Raw genomic sequence first — 12,377 nt, 5'->3', positions numbered from 1 at the left:
CCACTGAAATACTCCCTTTGGGCTTCGTTGGTGTAGACACCTCCTCTTCCTCCTTAACCACCCCTCTTTCCCATGCCATCCATTTCCTGGTCTTTATTACATCAGTTTAAATTGGGGATTATTAGCTTTCTGTTTAATAGGTATGCTTAAATTTTATGAAAATTATGTTCATATTACTGTTCGAAATCGTTCACAGGGCTGCCATCTGTGACCTCTAATGACTGTAAAATTCCGAACTCCCTGTTCATTATTTCGAGTACAAATTGCAGCAGAAAAGCACAGGAGATCATTTTCCTGGGGTCTCACATATAAAGAATGGCTGCTGCTTGCCTTCCGAGACTGGGCTGGACATGTTCCTCTCGGATCGTCACCTCTCCTCCATGTCGTTAGTTAGTCCTGCTTTCTTTTCTCATTTAGTGTCAGACAGGAAATTGTTTAGGCCTCTGGTATTTTTTTTTTACTTTTACTGGGAGCATTTGACAATCTGTTATTTTTCTTCTGAAAATTTGTTCACTGCCCCCCAGTATTCCTGAAACAATGAGAAATGTCTCATTCTTTGATATTTGCCAGAATGTAAGGAACTGAAAAGAAACAACAACAAAAGCCCCTTTGCTTTTGCTTGGAACCAATCGAGTGGACGATTCCTTCCTGGGCTAAGGAATAGATTCTTGCCAGCGGCTGTCCAGAGACGAGACACAGACTCCAGCTCTTGGACGTCAGGAGGCCTCTTTCCCTTCCGTTGTCCTCACTGGACTCCACGTCTGACACAGGGATGCCCTTGTCAGGTCTATTCCTGAGAGAAACAGCGGTGTGTGTATTCCTCCTTCCCAATCTGTCTGTAGCTAACTCGGAACCTTCTGCCACACATTTTTTGCTTCCCTGGTCTGGAGAATGTGTATCTGTCTTTGTAGATACTGCGTTTCCGAGTCACACCCAGGTGATCCAGTGGCTTTGTCTCTCGCCTGGTTGGGGGTGACTGATCCACCTGTTGGCTTCTGGTGGTCAGCATCCCTTGGGCAGCCCATGCCCGTGCCTCCGGTTTTTATTTGTTGGTTTTGTTTTGTTTTTTCCTAGCCAATGCTTAGCTCATTTGACTTGGACCTGACAAGTTTTATCCTTCCTCTTTCAAAGAGGTTGCCAAAATCTTGTCGTGAGAAGGCATCTCCCCACTTCTCCATAACAGTCCACGACTCATGTGGCTCTGTGGTCGCACTAGGAAGCAAGCTGAGAGTAGTGTTCAAAGTTGGCATGTGCTTGCCAATAAAAACGATCACAGTGGGCTGAAGAGATGGCTTAGCGGCCAAGAGCACTTGCTCCTCCACTAGGGGACCCACACTGGGTTCCCAGCACTCGCATCATTCTGAGCCACATGGCGCGGCTCACGGATGCCACTTCAGCACCTGGAGATCTGATGCCCTCTTCTGGCCTCAGAAGATACTTGCATAGAGGTAGGGCATACACACACACACACACACACACACACACACACACACACACACACACACACACAATATTGATGGAAGGGATAGATTACAGAATTCGAGGGTATTAAAAGTGAGCAAGCTGAATCTTCTTCCAAAAAGGAGAAATCGCAGGTAGTGTACGACATTAAAGAAGCAAGGGCAAATGTTTCATAGATGCACTATTTGGAACTCGGAGGGCCACTGCTGATGAAGAGTAGAAACGCCTCCAACTGGGTACCACAGAGAAGGGGGTTTCGGAGACACGCACAGGCTGTGCAAGCAACCAGCTCTCCTCGCTCTCTGTTCTGCAGCACAGCTTAAGGCTTTACTCGTGGCCAGGCTCTCTGAACAGAAAAACCTTAACTGGTGTGTCTTTGGATACTGAGAACACTGCAGAATGTTTTAGAATCAGGCGTGCTGACTAGAGGCTAAGGGTTGTAATTATATTTTTATGAAATGTCGTCTTCATGCTGTGGGTTTAAACTGTCATCATTTTAATTTGGCTTACAAGTGTGGGACAAAACCATGGGAGAGCAGGAGTCAGGGACACAGGAAAAGACAGAAGAACTAGAAGGTCCCCAGTGAATCCAGCTGCCCTTTCTCCATCATTCTATGTACCTTTGATTTTTATGTCCTTCTGGAAAAATTAAATTGGAACCCTCCTTTATCACTTCTTCATTTCATTTTTCCTGTTGCAAAAAGGGCAAGAGCTTAATGTGCTGCGGACTAAAGCTGCAGGGGCAGCTGGGCACACATGGGCAGATGCCCGCGTCTCTGGGCAGCTGGCTGAGCCCTATCCTCTACTTCCAAAGTGTGAGGCTGCGGGCAGTGGGCAGGTGAGGGGGACAGGCGAACGGCCACACTGTATTTCTTTCTCATTTAGAGAAAAGCAGAAGGAATACTTAATAGCAAAAAGAGGTGTCTCTCCGGTTCTCTTTATTCTTTAGCCAGAAAGACATTTTTTTTTCCTACCCTCTGAGAATAAGGCTTCTTCTTTAAAACATAAAAGCTATTTTTTTTTTTAAGAAGAGATCGATCTGAACCACTGAAAGAGCAGTCCATGCACAGAAGCACTGGCCTCCCTGGGGGAGCTTGTGAGACACTCTTATCTCAGGGTATCCTATCCTGGAGCTCCCTGCTTAGAGCTTTCATCTTAAAGGGATGCTTAGGGATCGTGTGTAAACAAACAATTTGTGAAGTGTCCCTGCAAGGTGCATATAAGGGATTTAATGTCAAGAAAGTTGAAGTGGATCCTCACCTCAGCTCTGACTCCTGTGGTGCTCACAGTAAGGATTCTGGTGACCAGCCCCACCTCGAATAATTAGGACAATTCCTGGGGGCAAAGATGGAGATGTGTTTTGGAAGCACCCCCAGGAGATCTCAAAGTGCAGCCAAGGATGAGGATATCCAGTCGGTGATGCCTAGGCTACTCGCTCGTGCGGAACATGGGTAGACCAGACCGTGGGTAGACTGGGGCCCTGTGGGGACCCTCTATGCTGCCTGCCTCCTCCCTGCCTTTGAGATACAAAGGAACCGCACACACTCCTTTGCCAAATCCACAGTGCTGGCAAGATAGATTCAGACCCCGTCCTTGAGTTATTCACTGGAAAGACACCTGGTTTTTGTGCGCCCCACAAAAGGACACTACACAGGATGGTGTGGGAGCCCCAAGTCTGCCACCTTCAGACTGGGAACAGCTTCGGCTCTATATCCAGCAACTCCAGCAGAAAGCGTGGTCACCGGGAAACCAGTCAATCTGATTTCCTAGTTTTATAACTGAGAGACAAAATAAAATAAGGGCCGACAGAAGGTGCACATGTTTGAAATACTTCTGCGGGAGCACATTGCCCCAGCCAAATGCTAGCCTCTTGAGGCATAAATTAATTTAGCACAAATGCATGCCTGGTTGGGTCTGGAGTCTGCTATGATGATCCGTAAGTGTTAGACTTTGGGACAACAGCTTCAGTAATGACATTTCTCCAACTAGCTGTGATTTCTTTTCTTTCTTTCTTTCTGTTTTTTTTTTTCCTTCAACAGAATGTTTTTCTTGGAATGGCTTTCTCGGGACGGTTTGCAGACTTCATGTGTACAGGCCTTGAGGAGCACTTTCATGAATAGAGAGTGGCTGCCATGCAGGAAGGCTAGACGCTCTTTACCCACAGAATATGCTCCCCAGTAAGCCCATTGCCCTGGAGATCTCTGCCTGTGCCAGCTCCCCTGGTGCGCGTGCAGCCTTACCTGGTACTGTTGCCCCGTGCAGAGAATGAGGTGGTCGTAGATCACGATCTCATCCTTGGAAACCACAACCTGCTTGGCAACTCGGTCTATGGCCGTCATTCTACCAACCACAACGTTAACCCACGAGCACAGTGACATCAGCGCATAATCTTTATCATTAAAGCAGAAGCTGTGGAGAGAGAAGCTCCGTCAGTGACATTTGAGCAGCTGACAGCGGGCATTAATTAGACATCTGGCGAGCTGGTTCAAGTCCCCTAGTGAGCTGGGTCTGTGCTCTTGCTGTGAGTTTACCAGGACCAAGACTAAGAGATTTTTTTTTTCTTTCCCCTTATGAAACACTTAGTCACAAATTGACATCCTCCTATTAAAGCTAAATTGTTCCACCTGGCTTAGGCTGGTCCACGAGGGGGTAGGGTGTGTGTTATACTTCCTCCTGTCCCTATTTCATGAGGATCGAAATCTACTTGAACTGTTAAACTGTCCTACTGGCCACAGATGGCTCAGTAGTTGAGAGCACTGGCTGATTTTCCAGAGGATCCAGGTTCGATTCTCAGCACCCACAGACTCCAAAGGAATGTATAAGAAGGAATGTAAATAACACCATGGGGAACCTCCAAAGGCAGGTGTCAGGGTCCTAAAATGTGGGAGACACCATCCCCCCCACTTGCTGCGAACTTTACATAAAGGACTCATGCCTTGTGTCCAAGTAACAAAACCCATTTTCAGAAAATGTCACTTAGGGAGCTAAGTTCACAGCGTGTGCAATGCCTGGAGACTTGGGAGCCCAGTTTGCAGGGCAGAGGTAATCTATGGGGAGCCAGGACTTTCCCATCAGCCTGGGGTGGGTGAGAGCTCTGGGATTATGGGATGCTGTCGGCTGAACGGGCTTTCTTCCTCATTTCTGGTTGTTTCCCTTGACTCTTCTATTGCTGTGACAGCCGAAGCAGGATCCTTGTGGTTTGAGTTTATTTAGAGAGGTGGGTTTGTTTTTCCTTAGGGGTTCTATAGATTTTTCTCAAAGGTTTCACCTTGTGAGAGACATTTTCCTGATCCTGGCTTGAGGGTTGAGAATCTGCATTCTCAGACAACAGGTAATCCATTTGAATGTGGGCTGCATCCTCTTTTCTGCTAAGAACTGTGCCAAGCTCTGTATCTTTCTTCTTTTGCCAATAAGCCCGGACCCCAGGGACCCTTTATCCCCCGTTTCCTCACCTCTCAGTGTAGGATAATGAGCCCATCCCATGTGCTCTGTGAGAATGTAGGAGACGCTGTTTTGTGGAGCACGATGCATATGTGAAGGCTCTTATTCTAAATACTATTAATGATACATAATCTTGTTTACTCTCTTTGGAGGCAAACAGGATTCTGAAGTGGTAATGGGAGGACATTTTTTTCTTTTTGATCCACGCATGAGTCTGGTCTTACTACACAAAGAGCATTCTCGTAATGGATGCACATTAGACCCCGTTACAGGGCCTGTGAAAAGAGATGGGAGCACTGGGCTTTGTGCTCCGCCATGAAACACACTTAAAAACAAGAAAATTTCTTCTTAATGAAAAAGGAAAATAAGGGGCTGGCCTGTCACAAGAAAATAATGGGTAGTGAGATGAAATTCTCTTCAAAAAAACAAACCTTGATAGCTTTACAGGAATATATAAAACTTTGCTGTTTCCACACAGCGTGAGAGACACACAAAGGGATTGTTCATATTTGGTATTCGGTCTCTACCATAAGCCATCCAAGATGAGAGAAAAATTAAATATGGTTAGTGTCCAGGGATTAGCCTTAGGAGGATTCGCCCAAAGATAAAAGCTCTCGGGGGAAACTTGTGGGCAGCTAAGACAATGCTGTTCCTAACAGTGGTGGGACAGCAGAGTTGGCAGTGCCAGGATGCGTATTTCGGAGTTGGAGTCTGAAGCTCTGTCCAGTGGGAGCCGATGCTTAGGAACACCCGGTTTTAAAGAAGCTTTGCGGAGACGCAGAAAAGAAGCTCCGAAGACCGTGGCTGATGGCCTCACAGTCTGTTAGCTTTCTCGTCTCAGACGCCATTGTGTAGGCTCATCTCCTCATTTTGGCTATTACTACCCCTCTGGACTGTCTGCAGTCCACCAACTTCGAACTATCTACTGTGAAATTCTCCACCTTTATTTTGCTAAGCGGCATTATAAGCCTGAAGACTTTCACAGAGCCGAGACTACTTCACACCCTCACCCTGGGGTCCTCTGGAGAAAGAGCCAAGGAGACAACAGAATGTACCTCGGGTGGGAGCTCATCTACCACAAGCAAGCTTGGCACTGACTCAAAAGTCATGGGAGAGGGGACTGGGGGTGTGGCTTGGTTCTAAAGTGACTGATGGCCAGGCATGCACAAAAAGAAAAAGAAAAAGGAAAGGTCATCTTCACAAAAAAGATTTTATTATGGAGAAACAGCTTGGGAGCAGTCGTACAGGCCTCTCTCCTAGCCTGAGACCCACAGTGAGGGCCTGTCCCAACAAACAAAAAAAAAACATGCTGGGGAAATTTCTGGAAGACGGCGTAGATAAGGTAAAGGGGCACAGGAGTTGTGGCCTTCCTGTCAACGTCATGCACGCCCGAAACCTGGCAGGGAAAAACAGCCCAAGCCCTCACGTGCACAGTCTGAAGCTACTCCATAGAAACAAAGGTCTGTGCAGACTCACACCTCAAAGAACCAGGATTCTTCAGAAGTGGAAAGAAACTTTGAGGTTTGTAGGGGATTAGCTGTGACACACTGGGAAGGACTGCTGCAATTAACTTTCAATTATTCAGGGTTGATTGCCCAATTAGTGCCTTTCTCCTGCTTCCTGTTTCTCTTTCCTCCCACACCTTCTTCCAGCTGCCTCCTAGGTACATTGTTAGCACCTCAACCAGAGGCTAGACAAGGGGGTGGGGGCAGGGCAGGGCCGGGTGAGAAGACAAAAGTGGCTATTTATTTAAAAAATCAACAAAAATAATGAAGAACTAAGGACAAGTTCACCGTCTGTGGTCTTCTTTAACAGAAGGAATTGGGATTATTAGACTTATGCTTATTTATTATTTTATTATTATTATTATTATTATTATTATTATTGAATGCCACAATCCTTTCTGAGGATCATTTATTTGAAAGGCAGTGCCCTGTTCTAGGTTCATCCTCTGGCCCCTGACCATCCTGATTTCTGTGAAGGTTCCCACCCAAGTAGGTCCTGGCTGTTGGGTCTGGTCCTTCATGAAGAGGACATTTACTGGTTCTTCTGAGTTGATTTTCATCTGTGTCACCTTATAAAATCCTGCTGTATCGGAGTGCATGTTGTCCCCTTAGGATTTAGGATGCAGATAGCAGATGCAGTCTTAAAAGGACAATGATGTAATATTTAGCAGGATTTCATAAGCCAGGAAAGGGGGGGGGTAGTTGAGTGTGTTGGTTGTTGCAAATGAATGGGACAGTCAGTTTAGACTGTGGGAAAGGACATTTAAGAAAAAGAAAAGTGAAGATTTGTCTGCTATGTTTGGAGCACATCTGAAGATTGCTGGCCTAGAGAGAATGGAGAGAATTGAGTGGAGATAATGAATGATATCGTCAGTGAAAACGGGTAGATTTTTATAAAGTTCGTGTATTCCAGAACATTCTGTAATAATGACAGCATTTTGAAGGTAGGTATGCTATTATGGTAGCATGCTTGCTGTTTGAGCGGGGGTTGGGGGGTGAGGGGGTGACAAATGAGAGTAGGGAGCTGAAATTTCCAACTCATTTAATTTTAATTAATTTAAACGGAGGCAGCCCCTTGTGGCTTGTAGCGACTGTTCTGGACAGTAGAGTCTGGGGCAAGGAAAGCACCTGAGTAACATGTGTGTGTGTGTGTGTGTGTGTGTGTGTGTGTGTGTGTGTGTGTGTGTGTGTTGTTCAGGGGACTGGATTGAGAGGCAGAGAGACAGGGTAAAGAGGTAAGGACACCTACCAGATTGCTCTAGGCAGGAAATCAGACACACTGTCCTCGCTATGACACGCCCAACCTTGGGATGGGCAGAAACTTTCACAAGCTGGATGACTTCAATTCACATTTCTTTAGAATGATGTAATTTAGAAAATGGGAACTGGGGCTGGAGAGTTGGCTCAGCAGGTAAGGGAACTGGTGCTTTTGCAAAGGACCTGGGTTTAGTCCCCAGTACCCACCCACATGGTGGCTCACAACTACTGGAAACTCCAGTTCCAGGGGATCTGGTGTCCTCTTTTGACCTCAGCAGGCACCAGACGCATACATGGTACACAGACATACATTCGGGTAAAACATCCATACACATAAAATGAAATAAATCTTTAAAAAAAACATTAAAAGAAAGCAAGAGAAAGGGTTATCCACAAGTCTATCCCCTCTTCCTGGGCAGGACTTGGTGGTATGTTATTATGACCAAAAATTCGGCATACTTTATTAAGCATATCCTTCTCACAATCAAGAAAACATAAATCCGAGGTAAATGTGATCCCTTGTCTAGACTATAGTGGTAGGAAGATTCTAGATCTCTCTCTCTCTCTCTCTCTCTCTCTCTCTCTCTCTCTCTCTCTCACACACACACACACACACACACACACACACACACACACTCGCACAGGCGCACAGGCACGCACACAGTAAAGTGCATGGTCTAATAAAAATGGGATTGACTGCTTATTGTGAAGCACTTGCCTGGTGTACTCAAGTCCCCAGGTTCTAACCCTACCACTTCAAACACAGCAACAGAATCCCTCGTGCTGATAAAGGTATTAGTTGAAAATGGTCCTCATTCTGCTGTCAAAGAAGGGGTGGGGTTTCCCAGTGAAAGGTAAAACAAGTCTTTCTTCAAAATGACAGGGAATCCCTTCATCAAAGATCCTGCTAAGCCACCACCCCCCCCCAATGTGGAGAGGGGACAATTTCCCTGTCTTTTTCTCCACTTTAAACACTGGGAACTGTTTCTCCAGCAGGGAGCCTGTGTTCTGCTTCCAGAAACTGAAATTGGTGGACCTTACGTGGTAAGGAAACATGTCTAAGGACAGGTGTTGTCAAAAGGTGCTTCTACTGGGAAAGAAGCACACAGCTCGCCTGGCCCAGTTAGCACAGGTTTGAGCAGACCAGCTTCAGGTGCCTATGGTGAAGGAAGGGTGAGAGAGATTCACACCCTAAGGTGGTGCTTATGGGGTACACTCATGGCCATGATTTCTCTGTACTGCTTCTCACACCCCAATGGAGAGGCAGCTGGGCCGGTGAGCTCCGTTCACTGTAGGAACAAGGAAGCTGTCTCCATAGATACAAAAGGCCAGCCCCAACCTGCGGTGCTGGACCATTCACTCATTGCCATAGCTAGCCATGGCAATTTTTTAAAAATTATTGATCAATGGAGAAGAATCTAACCCATAATGGGTGGTCCTGGGTTCTATAAGAAAGCAGGCTGAGCAAGCCAGTTAGCAGCGCTCTTGTACCAACTCCTGCAGGTTCCTGTCCTGTGTGAGTTCTTGTCCTGACTTCCTTCAGTGATGAACAGGGGTCGGGAAGTGTAAGCCTTTGCCACAGTATTTCATCACAGCAGTAGAAACCCGAAAATGTTCACTGATGGGTTTAAATTTGTATTTCCCAGGAAATACCTGGGCTCTAGGGGAAAGCCCCCCCCCCACTTTCCCCTTTTCACTTCAAAGATCTATTATTCAACATTTAATAAAAAAGACTGCACACAAATTAGGAACTCCATTAGGAAGGAAAAGGAATCATACTCGCTTGCTAGAAACTTTCTCTGTTCGTTGCTCAAAAGTTTTTTTCCTGGGAGTCCATGAGTTGAAATCAGGGTGAGATTATTAAATTTCAGGTGAGAGCTGAAGAGAAATAAAAAGGAAAAAAAGAAGTTAAAAGATGACTGAACAAACGTTTACTGTGATTCAATGCATCTGCCATCCGACTCTTGGCCTTTTCTTTAGTGGTAGGACCTCTTTTCACACAGATCTTCACAGCAGAAAACATCAATGCTGGGGACGTGGCCGATTGCAGAGAATTCTAGAGGCTATGCACAGTGGACGGCAGGGAAACCGAAAGGAAACCCAATTGGGTGGCGGCAGATAACTTTGTATAAACCAGTGCCAGGTTTGAGGGACAGCCCACGTCCAAGTAACTGGAGTCCTAACCTCCCACAGTGCACCTCACGCTTCGAATGTATTCCCCCTGGAGGCCTCACAGCAACAGGATGATGTGGGAAACATTATCAGCTTTATTTTCTCAGGTAAAACTGAGGGACAGTGGTTTTCAGAGTCCACACTGGGTGTCACCCCACCTAACCCCTGCCTGTAGAGTGGTCCCCTGGAATTGGGGGTGTGTGCATTAGGACTCCCCCACTGAACACCAAAGTCTGAAGGTGCCCGAGTCCCTGACTCAAGATGCCGTGACATGCACACATAAGGTGTACACTGCCACTTGAATACTTAATGTCATCTCAGAATTACTTATAACAACTTACCCAGAATAAAAGTTAAGTAGCTGGTCTTACTGGGTTGTTTGAATAAAGTCTGCGTGTGCTCAGTGCAGCCAAATTTTTCTCCCAGGGATTTTCTGCTGATGCTGGTTGGATATATAGATGAAGAACCCGAGGAAAGAAATGTGGGGTGTGCTGTCCTGCAGGCCTAAAATCGTTCAGATGCTTTGACAGGTCACCTAATTCCCACAGTTCAGCGGCAGCGTGCCTCTCCACTTATAGACATACACAGGTACCCATGTCAGGGTACCAAGAGTGTCACCTGGCAGAATATTCTAGAGCAAGGTTGTCACTTGGCATGACAGCAAAGAACTATAATTCCAGAACCTGGGAGGCTGAGACAGGAGGACCATAATTCCAGGCTACTTTTGTCTACACAGTCGAGGCTTTTTTCTTACTAAACCAAACCAAACCAAACCAAAGAGACAAACTGTTTTATAATCGTATTGTGCTGTCCAGAGCCTGAGGCGCTCACAGGCGTCATCCATCACAGACATTAATCTTCAGAGCAACCTGCATTTCGGCTTTGGAGATAACCGCGGGTTATGTGCAAAGGTAAGTGGTTTGTTTAAGGTCTCCAAAGCAGCAGGAGACAGCAAGGTGATTTCCCCTCTCTAACCCTAGGCAGCATGGGCGTGTCCCTCCCTCTTCTCAGCTTCACTCCTGAGGAGCCCCATGGGCAGGCGTCAGGAGACCGCCAAGCTCCTGTAAAAGGTTCAAGGAGTTCACATGCACAGGACTCTCTCTTCTCTAGTGGCCTTTCGGTGTCTCAGATGCTCCTGTGGCAAATTAGTTTAGAGTCAGCAAAGATGTTATGGGTGAGATCTTTTCCCAGGATGCTCAGTGATATGAAAGGCAATTGTCCCCCCCAAAAATCTCCTCTTGGTTTACGTGGCCCCTTTTAATCAATCGAATGCCAAAAGGAGGCCTTCAGTGGGCCAGAGGAAAACACCTGCCTTCCTTTCTCAAGAGGAGGCTGGAGATTTTCCAACTGGAAATGCTACCAATTTACTGGCAGCCTGTTAAGTAGCATTAAAGACAGGACTTTGGGTGACGGTGCAGGGGGCAGGCAATACACGCAGCTGAACCTGACATTTAAAAACAGCTGAATGCTAGGGAAGATCTGGAGTCTCTCAGGATGGCTATCACTTAAGAATGAGTATCTCCATTTCATATGGAGAAAACCAAGCTTGTCCTATCCTCTAACAATAAGAATTAAAAAGTCTGACTCTCTTCAAATAGCATAAAGGCCACTGTTAATCCCGCCCACTCAGGCTGTCAGTCTGCAAGCACACACCAATGACAGGCCTTGGATTTATAACTGTCCCATGGAAACCACAAATGATAAGAGTGTGTTTACATCCGCCGACAGCTGAAGTTTACTCTGGTTCTGGATCAAAATGTGCATTAGACTGTAGTAGGGAGAGCTCCACACAGGTGCCTTTTACATCTCCATGCAGACAGAAGGCTTAACGATTATGTGGCTTTATCTTTTACTACAAAAACATCCCTTTGGAATGAATAATTTGAATTATCTAACGGCACGGATCAAATGACTTTTAAATCACCAAATTACCACATTGTGTTATCCTGAATTACGCTACAATTAAAAAATTTCCCAAAAGATTAGAGAATGTTCCCACAAGATAGAGGATGATTCTATTGCTTTCTTTTCTGTCCTGTTCTCTCTCTCTCTCTCTCTCTCTCTCTCTCTCTCTCTCTCTCTCTCTCTCTCTCTCTCTCTCTCTCTTTCTGACATTACCTATAACAACATAGTACAATTTTTTTGGAATTGGGTGAGATTTCTTGAATTGTGTTTGTCTAAAAGAAACAGCTTTTCTTTCTTTCCCTCAGCCACAGTGGACTTCCTATTGCATTCTTCCCCGTGGATGTCCTGGTCCTTTATGACGTCTTCAAGTTCTGCTGTGCCCTTCCCTGTTCATTCTGCCCTTATTCTCCTTCTATCCCATCTCCCGGACCATAAAGAAAGCACCCAGAATTCCTTGGCTTCCATCCTTTCCCTTCTTGTGTCTACAAGGGCATCTCCCACTCAGAGGACAGCTCGCCAATGAGCCTGGTCTCCTTATCAAAGGCCCACGCAGCTCCTTTCTCTTAGGACAACTCAGCTCGCCAATCCAGTGCCAATTCAGATGGCTCCTTGGAGTCAATGGGAACATGGCCCTGT

At 46.1% G+C, this 12,377-nt stretch overlaps 1 protein-coding gene across 1 annotated transcript in view; it reads right to left on the bottom strand.

Annotated features, from left to right (window-relative positions):
• Cfap61 (cilia and flagella associated protein 61) overlaps nucleotides 1–12,377 on the bottom strand; it is a 260,690-nt gene that overhangs the window by 96,105 nt on the left and 152,208 nt on the right. The window contains exons 18-19 of the mRNA XM_032904350.1: nucleotides 9,444–9,542; nucleotides 3,702–3,870 (exon numbers count right to left, since the gene is read on the bottom strand). Coding sequence (XP_032760241.1) covers nucleotides 3,702–3,870; nucleotides 9,444–9,542 — 268 coding nt within the window. The remainder of the gene's footprint in view (nucleotides 1–3,701; nucleotides 3,871–9,443; nucleotides 9,543–12,377) is intronic.

The sequence above is a fragment of the Rattus rattus genome, chromosome 5, assembly GCF_011064425.1.
Source record: "Rattus rattus isolate New Zealand chromosome 5, Rrattus_CSIRO_v1, whole genome shotgun sequence".
In the NCBI taxonomy this organism is placed as follows: Eukaryota; Metazoa; Chordata; class Mammalia; order Rodentia; family Muridae; genus Rattus; species Rattus rattus.
The sequence above is the reverse complement of the archived record's forward strand: the minus strand, read 5'-3'. Positions and strand labels throughout refer to the sequence as shown.